Source organism: Bombus bifarius, unplaced genomic scaffold (genome assembly GCF_011952205.1).
Source record: "Bombus bifarius isolate JDL3187 unplaced genomic scaffold, Bbif_JDL3187 scf7180000008178, whole genome shotgun sequence".
In the NCBI taxonomy this organism is placed as follows: Eukaryota; Metazoa; Arthropoda; class Insecta; order Hymenoptera; family Apidae; genus Bombus; species Bombus bifarius.
In genome coordinates, this window is record NW_022884495.1 from 1,753,683 (window position 1) to 1,773,136 (window position 19,454).

The following is a 19,454-nucleotide window of genomic DNA, read 5'->3' on the forward strand; positions in this document are numbered from 1 at the left end:
TATTTAAACTACATATTCAAATATTTTTGTTGTGTTCACAGCCAACATCTAAAATAAGACTTCACATACTTTATTCATAACTTTCATTTTTCATGTTTTATGAATAGTTCAAATGTTACTGATAATAAATCATAGTTGAATATACTTGTACATTATGTACACACATTTAATGTTGATATATAAAAAATTATATAAGTAGATACCTGACAAATATATGTGCCATATGTAACAAATATGCAATTATCAATAGCACTATAAGATTCTGAAAAATAATTACAGTACATTTTCCAGATAATGCTATTTTATTTAATTCTTGTATTCTTATAATTTGTAATATGTATTTTGTACTGTTCTGAGAACAATACTGTATTATATGTCATTTAAAATATGTTAAAGTTTTTACTTATAATCATTTTCACAGAAGAATTTTATAATTTATATTGTAATTTTTGCGAGGATTGGCACAGTTTATAATTTCTGTCTATAATAACCTTTCCAATAAATTGTTTTATGTTGATTGATTTAATTTTTAGACCACTTATGCATATACAATTACAAATTATAATACAAATGGTATGTATTTATGTTGCTATCGCATGTTAAGTGTCCTGCACCTTAAATGCAAATATTATTATATATGCCAGCAAAATCAATTTGCTGAACAGAAAATTAAATTCTTCATCCAAACAAAGTTAACTTTAAATTATTGCAAGGTACATCCAAATATAATAATTTAAAATTATGTTTTCAACATAAGAATATTAAAATTCAATCATATTAATTTATTGTCATTGTATTGATGTAACTATTTTTTTCAGAGTTTATTTTTATATTTAATTTAATTTTACAAATTTAAAATTTCTGACAAAACATATTACTTCTTATTCCTCTTTTGTCACATTGTGTTATGAATTATTATATTCAAATGCATAATGCAACTGTTAGTTGGTGTCACAATAACATATTTAATTCAATAACGTTTTAAAATAAATTTTTCTGCAATAATTACTACAAACCAGGACCTCCACTGAATTATAAATTATATACCAAGTGAAAAATATAAGTTATATTTATTGATTTTCATATATTTGATTCGTTGGTACTGCATATAACAAAACTTTGTTACATTTAGTACAACCAATAAATGTAATATATATGTTGCTATAACATAGTAACATATAATTCATATATATACACACATGCATATAGATTATGAAAGATTTTGTCAATAATTTTGTCAAGACTTATTCATGACAATCAAAAGATAATAATGTAATAATATTAATTATAAAATGAAAATAATATAAGTTACATTTATTATAATAGCATACACTCACATTTCATTAACAACTTATATGATTTATTTTTTATAATATCTAAATAAAAACAGCAAGTAATAGAAACATCTTCCAAATTCTACTTATGATGAATAGTATTAGATATAATAGTTTGCACAGATTTTTTAAGCTTTTCAAATAAATACATTTATCAGTTGCACATATAATATTACACATAAAAAGGTAAGTTTATTTACCAATATCAATTAGTCTCTATAAATGTTTGCCGACCAAACCTGGCAAGGCGACGCGTGTGTGCAATGGTAGTGGTCCCGGACTAACTTCTCCCATCACAGTTCCCAGCTGCCCCACAAAGTATTAAATAGATCAAGAATTCATCTTTAGATTCTTACACATTATTTAATATACCGAATAAAATTATTATTGATTTTGTATATGTAAAATTTCTTCATAAAAATCATTGCGACAAAATCAGTAATGTGTACAGGTTTAAGTCAACATCTAAGAATCTACTTTTATGCAAGTACCATAATTAGAATAAATAGACTATCAAATAAGGAGAAGGTTTATTATTTACTGACGATTTCTTTTCATAATTTAGTAATGTAGCAAATAATTTTTGTAAGTTCAGTGTATATACAACAAGTATATAGTAACAAATATATTTTGTAATTTTTTTCCTTCTCCCTATCATTTATTCTTTGTATAATACTTACATTCAATCTTTTGTTGTCAATGTCATTTGTTATCCAAAATATTGGATAATACTTCCCAAAGAAAATAAATACCAGGAAAATATAATTAACATTTATAGAAGCTATAATACAATAGTAATATGTAATATTTGACACCAACATTGCATACGCACATACCTATGTCATACTTTTCTCATTAAGTATTATCTGAGATGTTGATTACAATCTATCAGAAAGCATGTTTTGTATCATTTGAAGAAATTAAAATTTATCTGGTATCAAAATTAGAGAATGTTAGAAATTAAACATACCGAATTAGAGTCTGTGTGAAATAACATATTAATGTTAAGTAGTATAAATATTTATGGCATATTGTACAACAAAGAGAGTAATTACTTAATGCTTAAATCAATGCAGCCAAATTCCCCCAAAAATGTATACAACTTCATAAATTATATTAGATTTACTCTTATAAATGTATTCTGTTTGGAGAGCTCCTTACATGTGTCTGTGGAGAAACCAAATATAAATAAGCAATATATGCTGTAAAAATATTTAAAAAATAAAAATAAATGTAATAAAAATAATACTTCATACAAAAATAAAAAATAATTTACACAGAACTAAAAACTTTTTCCTCTAGAAAAATATGAACATAATTGCAACATGTTTATCATTATTAAAATAAGTTATTTGCCGATTGCACAATAGTATAATTTTTAAAAAATTCTGAACAAAATATTAATAATACTCTATTATAATTTATTAAAATCTCTTCTTTAAATATAAAATATATAAAATTACAAAACACTTATACAATTCATTTTTTCTTGACCACATCAATAAACTACACCAAATAAAATTAAGTACATGTGCACTAAATGATATGCAGTGCTATTTAAAACTTACACCAACAATTAAATGTAAACAAAAGTAGTATAACTATATAGTGAGAAATATTGGTAAATAATGTATAGAAAGCAGATGTAAAAGATTATTTTTCCTGCGGAAATTACTTGTTACTAATAGCATAAGTAGTGTGCAAGCGGCAACTTTTAGATAGCATTTCTGATATAAAAATTGATGCCTGAAAAGTAATTTGGTTTCTCAGGCTACATGCAATAACATTCATTAAGTGACAGACATAAACCAGATCCTTCTCCAATATTGCTATGAATAAATAAAATGTACGAAAAAAAAATAAATTGTAGAAATGATAGGACAATATTTGCTTCATAAACCTTATAATGATATTAATGATTTGGTGTTAATGAAGTATAATGATATTTAGAAAGCTTTAAGAATTTCAGATTAATGAATTGAACACTGAAAATTATGTTTAATGTTCAATTACAATATGTTTAAAAATTTTAGTAGTTTTATATAAACTTTTAATATATATATAGATCAAAATTCTATCAGACTCTTTACTATAATTATTTTACTTATGTTAATACTTTCAAAGAAATCACAATATGTACATTTTAAAATTTGTTGTTTATGTGCTATGTGTCTTTTGATCTTTGTAATTTGCGTTTACATTAAAATACATTATATTTTGATATCAAGAAAATAAAAGGTGCGATACAGATATTTTGTTCTATAATATTAGTCTAGTTTTAAGACTTAAAAGAAACACATATATTAAACATAACAATTTTAAATAACATTTTATAATTATGAACATAAATATAGAAAGTATAAATATGATGATTGATCTTTAAATAATAAATAAATACTATACATCAGATTTTTTAAATAAGAAAGTAATTTTTTGTAAATCTGCAAAGATTCAGAAATGTTAACTAGTAATGTAAATTCTGTTTAACATTAATGCAAAAATTAAAGGTATTATTAAAAAATTTTAATATATACAAAATAATTATTTTTAATAATTACTCCTACCCCCAAGTATAATATACAAAGCATTTAAAAATAATCTTCTGAAAACATTATTTTCAATGGCTTCTGTCTCGTTACAATGTTCTTAACGGAATAAATCCTTCCATTCCAATGATTCTTAGGTCCTCATCATCATCATCATTTCTTTTTCTCTAAAAAAATCGGTAAGAGCGCGATCAAATGTAGACTAAAAAATTTGCTCTAAATTGATAAAAAAGATATATATATATACACATACATATATATACATACATATATATATATATATATTGGATAAAAACACAGGTTTCTCACATTTCAGTTAAATGAATAAAAATATTTTGAGTGTTCTTAAATATTATTTTAATAATAGACATTAAACATAATTTTCGAAGAAAAAAGATTATTCATAAAAAGAAGAAATGAAATGATCTCTTTAACATTTAATCTGTTATGTGGATAAGGAAATGTCAAATTATAGTATTACACATATTTTGATTTTGAATAAATTTTTTCGAATAAACTCATTAATTCTTCACGTGTTTCTTACAAGTAATTACTGATAGTTATATATAGATAGAATAGTTGCATACATTTACTGCATCTGTAAAATAACTTTAGTAAGAAGACTATATATATAGATTCATGCCTATATAATAGCATTTCAACTTCAATATATTTTATATATGATTGATTTTTGTCATTATAAAAACATTGTTAGTATTGTTAATAACCCACAAACCTAAATATGACAGTGATACACAATATTTTATTTTTATATTAACAAGATTTTATTTGAATAATTAGTGTACACTTATGGTATATTTCATAAATGAATAAACTTCAGTATATATGTTAATCAGTTATACAAATGTGTATCATTGCATATCTACAGTGAAGAAAAATAAGTTTTTCATGCATATTCTATACATTTTATATGAAAGGTTTTGACATAAAGAATTACTTATTACATTGAGAAGATACTATAAATAAGTGAAACCTATACAATTGCTAATATTGAAAACTTCTGACATTAAGTAGAAACATATATTACATCTAATACTAAAATGTTACTTTCATATAAAATGGAAAGGCTATGTTGTACAAGTGTTTTTATGTAAATGGTATAACGAAGAGATAATTTGAAACAATGTTTAAAATATAATTACATGAAAATTAGGTATAAATGATAAACTCATTCATACCAATGTAAGAAATATTTTCATACATAATTTTTATACAAAATTCAAATGTTTTAATTCAAATCCAGTACTTCTACCTTCTGTGTAAATTAAGGATTACATAAGGTTCATCTGGATTAGTGACATCTGTGCTGTTAGGCTGATAGCACGGATTAATAGTGTAATTGAGATTAGGTTGATGAAAACTCACCGGTTGAATACTACTCCTTCGACGTTCCAGTTCACGATCTTCGAGACAAAAATCTGAATCTGAATCTGCTTTTCTAACAGCTTCATCCTAACATAAAAAACACAAAAAATATCTAACATCTTTACTGTTTTAACTATTTTATCAACAGTTTTAATAAAATAAACATTTCTAAAATCATATATTCTACCTGTGTCATTTGTTGTGTTGTTGTAAGAATCCTGGCTAAAGGTGTGCAACAAACTGGTAATGTTTCTAATAATGTAGGCCTGGAGTGAGTTAAAAGTGGTTTCATGTAGCGAGTATCAAAGTCACCCCAGATTCTAGCAAGTAATGCTTTTTCATTAGGTTTTATGCCACTGCCTGGTAATGATCCATCCTGCATAGAATTATACTGTGAAATGTGAAGGATATTTGGATTATCCATCCTGTATGATAATGATATCTTCTTTCAAATGTAATTAAGTATAAAATTATACTTATCAAAAATATTTAAAAGATCATGACAGTTTAAATAATTTATTAAATAAGAATTAAATGAATAACTTTAAATTATATATATAAAAATAATTGAAGAACCATAGCACATATTATACAGAAATTCTATATCAAGATTAATTAACTTTTTATATTATAAAACACTTAGCATTATTATTAAGTATTAAAAACATGCTTAATTGTTTATCTTTATATTGGTATGCCTTGTTAATTATGTTTGCATATGTTTTGTTAATGAATGTAAATGGATATGTATATATTTTATACACTACTAATCATCAACATACAGAATGGATAACAAAAATGATACAAAAGGAAATATTGAAGCACATGCAATTAGCAAATCAAACTGATGTTTAATAATGAAAATAAGACTAAAATTTTCTACATATATAAAGCAATAATTACATTGCAATTAATTTTTATCATATATACATAAATAAATAGAAGCTGAATTTTTAGTTTGCACGATATAAACACAAGCATCTATAAATTTGTTAGCAATATCGCTTTCAAAATGTTAAATCTTAAATAGAACATATTTTACAAATCTTTAACATAAAATAATAATTTCTGTGTCACTTTTGAAACTAAATCCTACCTTTAAAAATCGTTAGTATGTATTAATAGATATTAACATATCTATAATTCAATATTTAAGTAATATTAATAACAGAAATATTTATTTTGGTATCATTGTATTATTTTTGACAAACAATAATTCAATTAATGTAATATAACAATTAGTGGTCATTGCAAGCATTTTAATAAGATAATTTTTATTAAATCCCTTATTAAATACCATAATTTGATTATTTTGCACATCTGTACTAATGACAGAAAGCAACTCAGACAATACTACTTATAATGTACAAAACTATTTATATGTTGCATAGTCATGTAAGAGAAGATTAAATAACTACAAAAGTCTATAGCATCAAATTAATCTCAATGTAATAAACATAGGAATTTATATATTTATATAACAAGTTAAATGTACGAATTATTTGTTACCATATAAATAGCATAATTCAATTTTTGAATTAAAATGAAAACATACCGGCGGACTTCTCTCCCTATGTATGTCCAGATCTCCAAAGCCACCTTCGCCACCAGACTATTAACATTAGTACGTTAAATTCTAATCTTTTTATAATATTATTAAGCGAAATTATTTAGAATTAACCAAGCATTTTTACCAACTTTGTTACAATGTAATTAGACATGCTGGATGTTCCAAAAAGTTAAGTTCTAGTGCAAGCTATTTATGATTTTAGTAGTTTTTGTGCAAGAGTAACCCAAGGTTACTTAAGTGGAACTAGAAAACAAACATTTGCAAGTATAATCTTTTCGGACGTTTTTCAAACACAGAAATAAAGATTTTAAGAATTTTTAATAATAGTGTATAATATTAAAAGTGCACACCACAATAATTCGGAATATAATACTTGGGAATACATAAAGGATAGAAAATATAACAGTATGAGAACAATTTTGAAGCATTCATGCGCAAATATTCTTACATTTTAATTTTTATAAATAAACTATACTCCTGAATAATTTAGATTATTTTATATTCAATAAATGATTTTTTATATATTGTGAATAAATGGCCCAAAAAGTCAATAATTAAAATATCTTTTTTTTCTACTTATATCAAATAATCTTTATTCAAAACATGTATTAAAATAAATAAATTATAATCAATAACCAACATTCTGAGAATATTTTAAACCACTTCTAAACACTTAAAATACTTCCAGTTTTAATAATAATGATTTTAAACATTGACACAGTGGACCAATATACTTTTTAAATTATAAACAATATTGGCTATTAATTAAAAATCACTATACTTTTATATAGAAAGAGATGCTTTCTGGATATCAACTATAACTAATAAGATTTAAAGATCAACATCTAATAAAAACTAATCTTATTAAAATTTTGCATCTGACAACTTTTGATGTACATTGTATTAACAAAAATTTATTTGTACCTTTTATTTAAATATATATTAAATAATGGATATCAGTGTTTCATTAACTATATTTTATAATAATATATTTAATAAATATACATAAACCTGTAATTTGCATAAAATAAAAAAACCACTATAAGTTAACAAGCAACACGACTAAAAGTATATGCATGAAAAAGAATCTGAGAAGTTACAAAAAATAATAAAAAATAATATACTTTTAAAACATATATCAGCCATAGATAACCTAAACTACATGTTATTGATAAATATTACTATATTTTTTATACCAAAAATACATAAAAAGAAACCTAGCACACATTATATGTTAGTACAAATTCAATTTCATATTATTTCTGTAAAATGAAAACTAATACATGACTTTAGAATAACTAAAAATACAAATGTAATACTTACACTGCGCATTCCATTGTGTGATAATCCTTCTATTTCTTCATCTACTCCAACTCTGAAAGAAAGTAATTTATTTAAATAAATAAATTATAAGAGAAAAATAATAAAAAAGATATCTTTTGCACTTACGGTATATTAAACCAGCTCAAAAACTGGGTTGTTGCGCCACCCTGGAAGATGACTGTCAGAATTACAATTAAACTCGTTGTTGTTAACATAGCCTGCCGAGCATCCGAAACAGTATTTCTGATAGCCAGAGCAAAACTCATGGCTCCACGTAAACCAGCAAAAAATAACATATGCTGATAATTTAACGATATCTTTGGTTTTCGCGCTAAATTCAATATAAAAGATAATGGATATACATTGGCTGCCCGACCTAATAATGCACAAAGCTATAATAAAGTGGTTAAGGTTTCAATGTTACATGTATGTTTGATATATAATATATGAAGTTAAACATTATTAAATGATAAGGATACAAATCCTGCAAAAATAAATCCTGGATCGAAATGATGTTTCGGAAAAGTAAACATTGTAACACCAATGTAACTGAATATAAAGTTCTCAGCTAAAAAATTTAAAAGTTCAAACAATTGTTTCGTCCGTTGCCGCGAATCTGGACTTAAGTTATTATACGTGTAATGTGCTTGACAAATACCACAGAATAAGACAGCGACTACACCTGTATGTAAATAATTATTTTAAATATTAACTACATTAGCAGAAAATATCTACATGAAAATTCAAGGTAATGTAAGATTTTTATGAATGTTACCTGTAAGATCAGATGCTTCAGCAATTAAGAATGTGCTATAAGACATTAAAACAAATAATGCTGATTCCAAAAGTGGAAAATCTCTGACTCTAGTAAATTTAGTTAACAAAGCAGTGATACAGCCCATGGTAGCACCAATAAATAAAGATAAGCTAAATATTCCAACAAAATCACCAAATGCTTGGAAAAATGCTACAGTTTCAAATCCGCCTGAACCTGATTGATAACGTTCTCCATAATTTTGTATGGCACTACAATAGAACATATAATTTATGTGTGTATTTGACTGAAACTTCTTGCTGACATTTGTAATGTTTTTATATACATACCCACTAAGTACAATTGCAACTGCATCATTTAACACACTTTCTCCAAATACTAAAGCATATAAATTTACATCTACATGTAAATCATTAAAAATAGAAATTATTGTCAGTGGATCCGTAGGAGATATTAATGCACCAAAATATAAGGTATCCAAAAATGTAAATGAAGCAGAAAGATGTGGTATTAATTGCACAAAGGCATACATCAAAGCTCTGAAAAGAAGACAAATAGTGTACATATCAGAGAAGAGTATAATTAAAAAAATATATCATTATATTACAAAGAATTTTTCCATTTATCTGCAGCCTATGAGGAAAACAACAGATATATTCAATCTAAATGACCTATGGACATAAAATTATCACAAGAAACGTTCCACGCAAAAACTCTACATAAATTTATTATTGTGACATGAAAGTAATTGTGTACTTATTAATCATACATACTTCTCATTAAAATCTGAAAAACATACCCAATAACAAAAGCTGATATAGATGTTCCAATTAAAGCATACATAAGAATTGCTCCTAAGTTTCTAAAGAAGTATTTCTGAAATAAAGAAATATCAAATTCTATGGTGTTTCATATTGTATTATATTATATAATAAATATAAAAAACAAATATACTATTACTTACACGTTTTAAACTATACCCAGCATGGAAAATGATTGGTGGTAAAATAATGTTAAAAAATATTTCAGGATCAAAGGTGGCCTGTTAAAATTTTATATTTTTATATAATAAGTTTTTCTACTGTCTAATTTAATTTTAGTTTAGTAGAAATGGAATAATTGTATTAAATAATACCTTCAAATCTATCTCATTATCTTGCTTATAAATCTCTCCCCTAAATGAATAGGCAAATGTCTTATTTTTAATAACACCACCTCCTTTATCTTCTGGAAAACGTAACCATAAGGTATCTGGAGGAACTGATTGATTATATTTACTACTGTTGTCTGGCACAACAGGCATATGAAGAATGGTACTACTTGTTGTAAAACCATAACGAATTATTGCCCCTATAATTAATCCTAGAAAGACATATATGAATAATTAATTTCTAATTTCTTAAAAGATTTAAATAATACAATTATCTTTTATAATTTGTCTGTAGTTAGAATGTTTATTATGTAATTTTTATAAAATGATTATAATTTATATACAATTTAAAGTCATTAACAATTGATAATCAATACTTTACATGATGGTAAATTATTCTTTTTTAAAATTTTATTAAATCTTACTTTTTTATTTACATAGGTGTATATACATATAAAGATAAAATTGTATACATAGATGATGTAATATTTATAATGTAATATTTTTTATATTCGTAAAGATAGATAAAATATAGATAAAATGAGATATTGAATAATTTTAGGAATCAGTTTCATTACTTATACTTTTCAAGGAGATGTTATTTTTATATAATCATAAATACAATTATTTATAAAAGTTATAGAATATTTAATTACGAATAACTAAAATTAAATATATTCTTTTAATTTATGTATAGATAAAATCAAATCAGCTTATAATATCAGAATTTAAAAGCATACAAAAAGATATCATATGTATATATAAAAAAATATATAGATCTGAGACAGAAAAGTATTTAATATGTGTTATATTTATGCAGTAATAAAATGACAAAGGGCCCTTTATAGCTATAAATAAAAACTATAAAAATTTGCAAAACATGCACTTTATTATTACGTTTATACTACGTAAACATAAACTATAGCAGACGACTTACCGTAAATGACAGCTAGACCAGTTTCATGGAGGAACCTAAGACGACGATGCTTAAATGTCCATATTGTTAAAACAGTTAATATCAATAAAAATGTATATAATAAAAGATTTAAACTATCAAGTCTATGTAACAACTGTGCTTTTGCGTCTAATTCAATATCTGTCGCGGCTCCATTACATGATTTTAACAAGAAAATACATAAAATTCCGAGGAGGAGAATTCGTGCATCACCTCTCACTGCCATCTTTACTTTGCAACCATTTTCTGACCGTACTGTCAGTTCAGCAGTATGACCAACTGCGCATTCAATACAGTTGTTATGTATCGTTATAGTTAGGTGGCTCCCCGTAGCGTAAATTTTAAGAACTTTTATTTATTGACGCACGCTTATGACTCCGTGTAGCGCGACAAGTATGAATTTGTGCAGTAACGTAACCAAAACAACAATAAGCAAATGGATTTTAACAAAAGATTTATCGACTAAATGTCACAATTATTTATCAATGATAACTATAATAATTCTTCATTTTGTATATTTACTTTTGCTACCATAATAAAGCATATTGACAAGGCATAAATCGCTCGCTTTTCTATATGATTAACTCCAACCAAATTTATTTTTATTATCATTAATTAATAATAATTTTTCTTATTAGATAGTAAATAAATTGCATTTTGTTATCTAAAATCCAACAACATAAATAGACCAAACAACGACAGAAGAGAAAGGATTGTAACATAGAGTTCAGTGTTCAGACATATTTCTAAAAACATAAAAATTGTAATAGTTCAAAGCTTATCTCAATTTGTAATTAGTTATCGAAATACAGGTATTTTGTTTCGAAGTTTATTTCGTCTAAATAAGAAGGAAAATTCAAAATTTTTGCTTAAAAATATAATTTTATTCAATTAGGTATTGTCCGTTTTTGTCGATGACCTTTTGCCATCTTTCAGGCAGTGTTATAATTCCATGTTCATAAAACTTCTGACTTTTACCAGCAAAAAACTGTATTAAATGATCACAGCGCAAGATCACAGCTATATGGTGGATGTGACAACACATCCCAACCTATTTCCAATAATTTTTGGCGAGTGATCATGGCCCCAAAGATGTGTGGGGCTTTGCATTATCATGCTGGAAAACAACATCCTTACGATTTGCCAATGCTGGCCGCTTTTCTTGAACTGCATCGCTCAGCTTGGCGAGTTGTTGAATGTACACGTTTGAATTAATCGTTTGGTTTCTTGGTAAAAGTTCAAAGTACAGGATTCCTTCATATTGATGAAAAAACACGAGAAAGAGATTTGGCAAACGAATTTTGACGCCGCTTTTTTTTCGAGGCTTCATTCCCATATACGGTACGTAACTTCTTGTATGCTTGCGATGCGTTCTTGACTTTTCGGAAATAATACAATAAAATATGTTTCAAATGCGCGAGGTGTTCTTTCATTTTTAAATTGAGATAAAAACGAAACTAAATAACTAATCGATACAATTTTTTTACTAAATTAAAGGTGGAAGTCCAACAACAAGAAAACAATATAGCTTAGATGCTTTGAACACGTTGACAAAACAAAAGAATATGCTAAGACCACCTATTGACAAAATCCGGATTCACTTAGTTGCCAACCCAATAGTATAGTTAATGGATTAATGACGTCATTACTCATACCGTAGAGAAACAAGGTAGGGGAACAAATCGCAGACGTAATGCGGAAAGATGTAAGAAGAAATTTATTTCATGTGATACGAGCAAGTTGTAGAGTGATAGCAGGGGTAATATGATCTCATGTTATCGTTGGTGAGGGATTTTACTTGGCAATGGTAACCCTGGTCAGCGGTACTATATGGGTAACAACAATTCAGCCTGAAATTCCCCAAATTCTTAAACGGCTGCACAACACGATCACGTCTTTGGTAACAGAATACCAAACAAATACCTGGTAAAATATAGTACATATGCACATGTACATATATTTTTAAAATAAAGTATCTATAAGTATATTAAAACATTATTTACTTTTTATAATGCAGTTTTATAATTGATGACAAAAACTAGGAGGAATTTCTTTTCTTTTAACATAAAATAGATACATATATGTATGTTGTGTGTTATCATACATGCGTTATGTGTACTATGATTCTATGGATTAAATAAAATCTACTATACTACTGTAAATTGTAAATTTAATAATCCACGTGTTTCACATTGTTACATATTATCACATGTCGTGTATTTATTAAATCTCATATAACGTGAATTAAATGTACTAATCAAATGTATTTTCAATAAAATAGTTTCATAATATGACAACCATATACATTGTGTGTACGTAATATCAGATTAAAGATACGTAATATGCATGAAGTTAAGAAGTAACCAACAAAATTTTAATAACTTTTAATGTGATAATGACACATCCTATGAACATGTTGGGTGTTGTCAAAATATACCAAAGGTTCTTAACAAGATATCCGTTACTCACTCAAGCGGTACAAGCGGGTAAAAAACATACATATACAGCATTTTTAAAATATCAAAAATTCTTTTATTATTATACATATATTAATAGTTATTTACATTTTTAAACGAATAGGTACGTTAATGGCACTTGGAGATCAGATTGCACAAAATCTAGTTGAGCGAAGAAAAATTAAAGATTTAGATTTTATAAGAACAGCTCAGTTTGGATGCATAGGACTTTTCCTTACTGTAAGTAAATTTGATGTAAAACTGCAAAAATGTTTGATTTTTATTTATAACATGTATGATATTGATTTACTAAAGCTTAATAATGCATATGATTGTAAAATAATAATAAAATCTATAAAGTAATTGATTAAATTGAATAAATTATACATTTGTTGCATAAGCTTTTATAAAATAAATTCCATTAAATTTATATGGCAGGGTCCTGTCACACGAACTTGGTATGGAATATTAGATAAATATATTGGCTCAAAGGGAGGAATTGTAGTATTAAAGAAGGTGTCTTGTGATCAATTATTTTTTGCACCTGCATTTTTAATAGTTTTACTATCAACAATTGGTATTCTACAAGGAAATGACTTAGAACAATTAAAAAAAAAATTGTATAATGAGTACCCAGATATTTTAAAAAATAATTACAAGGTAACATATTAAGACAATATATATCTAAAAATATTTAAAAATAAATTATGTGAAAAGATTTGTGAATGAAAAATTTGTTTTAGATTTGGCCTATGGTACAACTATTTAACTTTTATTTTGTACCTTTACATCATCAGGTTTTAGTAGTACAATCTATAGCTTTGTTATGGAATACTTATATCTCTTATAGGACAAGTTCAGGAAAATAAAAATAAGAATATAAAATAAGTAAAAATTTATAAACATATTTTTTTTAAATACAAATGTTAATACTATTAAATTTTGTTAAGTATTGTTCACAATAAAATAATAAAATTCGACTTTTGGGAAGAACTACATGATATTTATCATTAAATAAACAATATAGTATTGTAACATAAAACAACAATAGCATTATAGACGATGTAGATCCCAAAAGTTTTTCGTTATAAATTTAAAAAAAATGTGTTTTTTCCTATATTATGAAGTACATTTGACCTCGAAGAAAACGATTGCTGTTTGTTTATTTCCTAAAATTGATGTATGTAGGACATGTTTCATTGTAATTTAGTAGTTGTTATTTATGTTTAAGCATATCAACATCATAATTTATATTGTATGTTTATGTTAAAATTTGTCCTCTAATTAAACTGCTATTGCAAAGTAAACTGTTGCTTTTTACAAAAGTATATATTTTTTTAATGTACTGGGTATAATATCATTTTATGGAATGTTACCGTTTTTAGAAACCATGAAATCATTGGACGTGAACACACAATATTTTAAATGTTAAGTATGTACAAGAAGATCTGAAGTGCACTAAAATAAATGAAAATTAAATCTATATTAATCGTTATCTATTTAAGTCATTGTGTATCTATATTATATATATATATATAATATATATATAATATAATATATATATCTATTTAAGCATATTTAATCCATTGCCATTAACAACAATAATTCACATGGGAACCTTTTCCGCTTTTGCAACTGCTGCAGGTATAGTTTCATTAGTTTTTGATAGCATACACGTTCCGAGTAATTCTGGACACGATATTTCATTAGATATAATCTTTTGTACTTTTTTTAATAAGTCATAGTTGATGCGTTGTGTTATTACAGAATCGTTTCTAGATAATGTAATATAGGGTTAGAAATATAATAAAAATTTTCATACATTTTGCACAGACACATACACACATATATACTAAATGACATACGTACTTGTACTCTGGGTGTGAAACAACTTCCTTCCTTAACCATGCAGCAGTCGTTAATAATTCTCCAGAAGCTCTTTTTTGTATGAATTTTATATATGCTTGTACAGTACAATGTGTATCCGCATCTACATCCATACTAGCTAAGTACGAATTTACTAACGGTATTAAACCCGGAAAAATACCATCCTGATACAAATAATATATTATAGGATATTTTTGAGATCTATTAATTGATTTCATTCATGAACAAAGTATTAATACCTTTCCATTAATAATTTCGTTAACAGTAAATTCTGTATACTCTGGTTGTCCATCATCTTGCTTTTTTGCGTCTGATGTAATATCTCGACGGAACCAAAATTTTTCTGCTGTAACTGCATTTCTCCTTTGTGCCCGAGCCATATTTTTATCAACTTTACTAATTGGTATCAAAAGGTTTAATTTATAACTTAAAATAACTCTTGTAAGAAGGACAATAAAACAAACTATTGCAGCATTTTCAAAATCCGTAATTTGAACTTCGCATGGACGAAATTCAACACGCCATCCTATAGATGAATTTGGTGGTGGTGGCTTGAATCGCATAGTTTGCCAATTAGTTGATTGTATGTTCTGAAATTTTATATTTTGTGTTTGTATACAAAGCTAAATTTTTATAGATAAACTCAATTGATAATAATAATGATAATTACTTCAAAGTGATCAGTATCCTCCAAATCATTTTGATGGACTTTTTCAGAAAATAAAGATACAGTATCTCTGATAAATAAGTGAGCTATATGCTGTGCAAGTAATTTATCAATTCCATTATCTAATAGTTGTTTATATACTTCATCATCATATATCAAGGGAACATCGTTATATTTTTCTCCTTGTTCACTAAGATATGAATCAATAGAATCATATCTAGATTTACTAATTCTGAATTTGTTTTCTTCCAAAGGCTTTAAGCCGCGTTCTTCCTGTGTTCTGCAGTCTACAGAGCAAGATATCACATTCCACCGGCAATCAACGTCGCTTATATATCCTCGATAAAATGGACTAGCAGCAGTTAGAGCTAACTGTCGAATGTTAAATAAATGTTCTGTAGAGTATGCATGAAAGAATATGCTAACTTCATGCCTTCAAAACTTATGAAAACACAATTATATTTTTACATGTTACTGACCATTATTGGACATAAAGGCGTTAATTGGTCGTATAATGTCCTTGCTTCCTCTATGTTACAAGCCTGAAAAGTAAGTTGTAGACAACAACAACCCATTCCAAAACCCATGGCATCCATGTAAATATGATCTTCTCTTGCTGCACAACTTGATTCATCTTCAATAAAGGGACTAAAATCCTCTTTAAAAGGACTTGAAACATTTTTATCTTTATAAACTGCAAAGAAACACTTCATGTCAAGTTCTAACTGAATTTTTATGTTCATAAAAAGATACACATGTACAACTATTAAATACAATAAGTACATACTAGGAATGTTTATAGCAACTTTTTCTCCACGTCGTAGTCTTATATTTCTCGTTAATGTCTTAAATCGTGGATGACCTGGATATATAGCTTCATCTGGAAAAAATAAACTTTTTGATGCCCCTGAATTTGGAGTTGGATGTGTTGGAGGATCTGTGAAATCATATGCTCCTGTTCTGTAAGAGAATATTTAAGCTAACAATGTATTTCATACATATCAAATATAATAAATTTTGATAAAAATACTAACTTACATACCTAGGAAAATTAGTTAAAGACATTAAAACTTCATTGGGTTCAAGTAATTTTGAAGCTTCTTGCCTTCTATATCTCATGTTAGCTTCAACAACATTAAAATGAACTAATAAGCCACCATATGGTTTCCCTGGTGTGCCTTCTAACATATAAGCACCATATTCAGGTCTCCATAATGATTTAATATTGCTGTGAAACAAATTATTTAAATATTTTAGATTATTTTATCATTATTAAAAAAAATATAATTATTATTAAAATATATTGTTATATATTTAAACAGCTAACTTAAGATATATGTCAGTAATATTTGTAATTTACATCTATTAAAATTCTTTTTAAAAAATAAAGAATAAGATACTTACTCTGGATCATTATATTCTTTTTCATTTAATACTTTTAATATTTCTGCAGCTCTTAAACTAAGCTTTGCAGTTTTTGCTTTATCATCAAATTTAATAAGCATATATTCAACCTATTTAGAAATCACATTAAAAATATTAATAATTTAAATATGGAAGTAACAATGATAAGAGTAGATTTAAGAAATATGTCAATTTTTTATAAGTGGGCGATATATCAATAAAATAGAGCAAAAAATGTTGAATCATGTATCTAAGACTGAATTGTAGTAGGAGAAAACTCAAGGTCATTCCTTACAGTAGTTTAATATCTATAATTGCTGGAAATATTCATTTATTGCCTCTACAAACATTAATGTCATAAGAATGTTATAAAAGTTCAAACAAATAAAAGTAATATACAGATAACAAATAGATAATGAATTAAGGTCTAAATTTAATTTTTTATCAAAATTATATTTTTACAATTGCACATGGGATATGATAACTACATTATTATATTAAATTAAAAATAATATAATAGAAATAATATTTATCAATAAAATTAAAATTATTCTTTAAAAATTAACATAAGTTAATAATAGAAGATATTGCGTGATTTGTATTTCTATCATTCCGTATGAAAATTACACGAAAAGAAGATAACGTGCTTCCTAATAACTTAGCATATATATGCAATAATATTATTGCATGACATTACGATAAGTGTTGATAAATGTCACATAACGAAAATGTAAAAAATAAATATTACCTCATCGCCCCATTTGAGTATATCACCCTGTCGATCCCTGAGTCTCTTGTATAGGTTAATGAATTGAATAATTCCATGTTTCCGAACATGGTCAGCAAGATTTTTCGTTTCTTCCCAGGTTAAAGGGCTTCCTTCGGATAGTAATCCCATTATTATACAGGACAATTAATATAAGCTTTTTTTTTTAATTTGACACTTGAAATAGAATTTCGCGCAAGATCGACTTAACCCGATTTCTGCCGAGTTATATCGAGGTACAATCTTAATTTCACGTTCACGTACGGAGAAACCGCCACAAATCCTACAATGAAATAAAGTATAATACTGCTTTGTAGACTAACTACAGTCTTTTATGAGTATCCCGTCACTTCAATGATATATAACTACAAGGTAATCATATCCTCCTACCACAACGTTCCGACTAGAAACACTTGGAGATATCGGCTTAAAATATTGTCAATTCATGTTTCAATTGATAAAACTTAGGTAATTGTATAGTAATAATTGTTTTCTTTAGATAGCAATATACCATTCTTTCCTTGAAAGATAATCATAATATAACATTTCTCTGGCCAGTCCAGATGACTCACGTGTGTAATTAAACAGATTAACCCCTCGCAATACAGAACGTGGATTCCGGTAGCCGGGTCAATCGTGGTTCATATGTATGTACTGTTAAGAACTTATTAATGCAGATTCTCTATAGTCGCGCTTATAGACTATAGTCCGCTACATATTTTATATCTTATCAGTTATATCATGTAACTTTTTTCTTAAATAGAAATGCGGTCTACTTTAAATAAAGCAAAATGAAACAATAAATTTGTAAATTATAGGTAAATGATACTCTAATTTAAGTAAATAAACATTACAGGCAGTATTATTTGTTACATAAAATTGTTTATTTATGTATAATGTAAATATAAATAAAAAAGAACTTGAATACAAAAGGACATTTGTTCTTAATCTTTACGTTTTTTCTTAAAGCGCTATGTTTTGGTCTTGGGAGATATCCCACTAAAGGGATGATCAATTTTATCACGATAGATATACAGTTCTTTTACTGTTACGTTATCCGAGTGACCTAGCCACAGGAACGCAGGAATTAATTATTAATATGGATGAAAAATTCGATAGACAGATACTGATTTTATCATATGTTTTAGCATGATAAAATAAAGAATTTGTACATAAATTTATGTAATTTTAATCATTTTATAAATCTTGGCTATATACAAACCAATAATATCGAC

The 19,454-nt window shown here is 26.2% G+C and overlaps 3 protein-coding genes across 15 annotated transcripts; 1 reads left to right on the forward strand and 2 right to left on the reverse strand.

The window, feature by feature from the left end:
* Positions 1-394: 394 nt before the first annotated feature.
* Positions 395-11,322, reverse strand: LOC117209502 (sodium/hydrogen exchanger 7). 11 transcript variants are annotated; one of them, XR_004487924.1, is made up of 14 exons: positions 11,022-11,322; positions 10,070-10,296; positions 9,899-9,976; positions 9,734-9,810; positions 9,264-9,473; positions 8,935-9,185; positions 8,639-8,841; positions 8,286-8,551; positions 8,160-8,211; positions 6,822-6,878; positions 5,454-5,657; positions 5,267-5,353; positions 2,015-2,501; positions 395-1,640 (listed from the first exon to the last, which is right to left on the reverse strand). XR_004487924.1 is itself a non-coding variant. In XM_033451603.1 (14 exons), exons 1-14 carry the CDS (start codon positions 11,263-11,265, stop codon positions 1,551-1,553), a joined length of 2,052 nt encoding a protein of 683 aa, XP_033307494.1. In that variant the 5' UTR covers positions 11,266-11,322; the 3' UTR covers positions 395-1,550. The 11 variants fall into 11 exon arrangements, 9 of the variants coding, with proteins under 9 accessions (XP_033307494.1, XP_033307499.1, XP_033307503.1 ...); XM_033451603.1 differs by having other exon boundaries at positions 2,496-2,501; XR_004487925.1 differs by lacking the exon at positions 6,822-6,878.
* Positions 11,323-13,100: 1,778 nt separating this feature from the next.
* Positions 13,101-14,978, forward strand: LOC117209509 (protein Mpv17). Of its 2 annotated transcripts, XM_033451625.1 has the most exons (5): positions 13,101-13,203; positions 13,321-13,525; positions 13,620-13,735; positions 13,934-14,155; positions 14,239-14,978. In XM_033451625.1, the coding sequence occupies exons 2-5, from the start codon at positions 13,435-13,437 to the stop codon at positions 14,362-14,364; spliced, it is 555 nt and encodes a 184-aa protein (XP_033307516.1). In that variant the 5' UTR covers positions 13,101-13,203; positions 13,321-13,434; the 3' UTR covers positions 14,365-14,978. The 2 variants fall into 2 exon arrangements, with proteins under 2 accessions (XP_033307516.1, XP_033307515.1); XM_033451624.1 differs by having other exon boundaries at positions 13,130-13,525.
* On the reverse strand, positions 14,627-18,857 carry LOC117209505 (glutamate--cysteine ligase catalytic subunit). 2 transcript variants are annotated; one of them, XM_033451614.1, is made up of 10 exons: positions 18,610-18,857; positions 18,202-18,502; positions 17,454-17,563; positions 17,092-17,277; positions 16,837-17,009; positions 16,529-16,743; positions 16,053-16,421; positions 15,622-15,972; positions 15,365-15,546; positions 15,102-15,270 (listed from the first exon to the last, which is right to left on the reverse strand). In XM_033451614.1, exons 2-10 carry the CDS (start codon positions 18,349-18,351, stop codon positions 15,102-15,104), a joined length of 1,905 nt encoding a protein of 634 aa, XP_033307505.1. In that variant the 5' UTR covers positions 18,352-18,502; positions 18,610-18,857. The 2 variants fall into 2 exon arrangements, with proteins under 2 accessions (XP_033307506.1, XP_033307505.1); XM_033451615.1 differs by lacking the exon at positions 18,610-18,857 and having other exon boundaries at positions 14,627-15,270; positions 18,202-18,351.
* Positions 18,858-19,454: the final 597 nt, after the last annotated feature.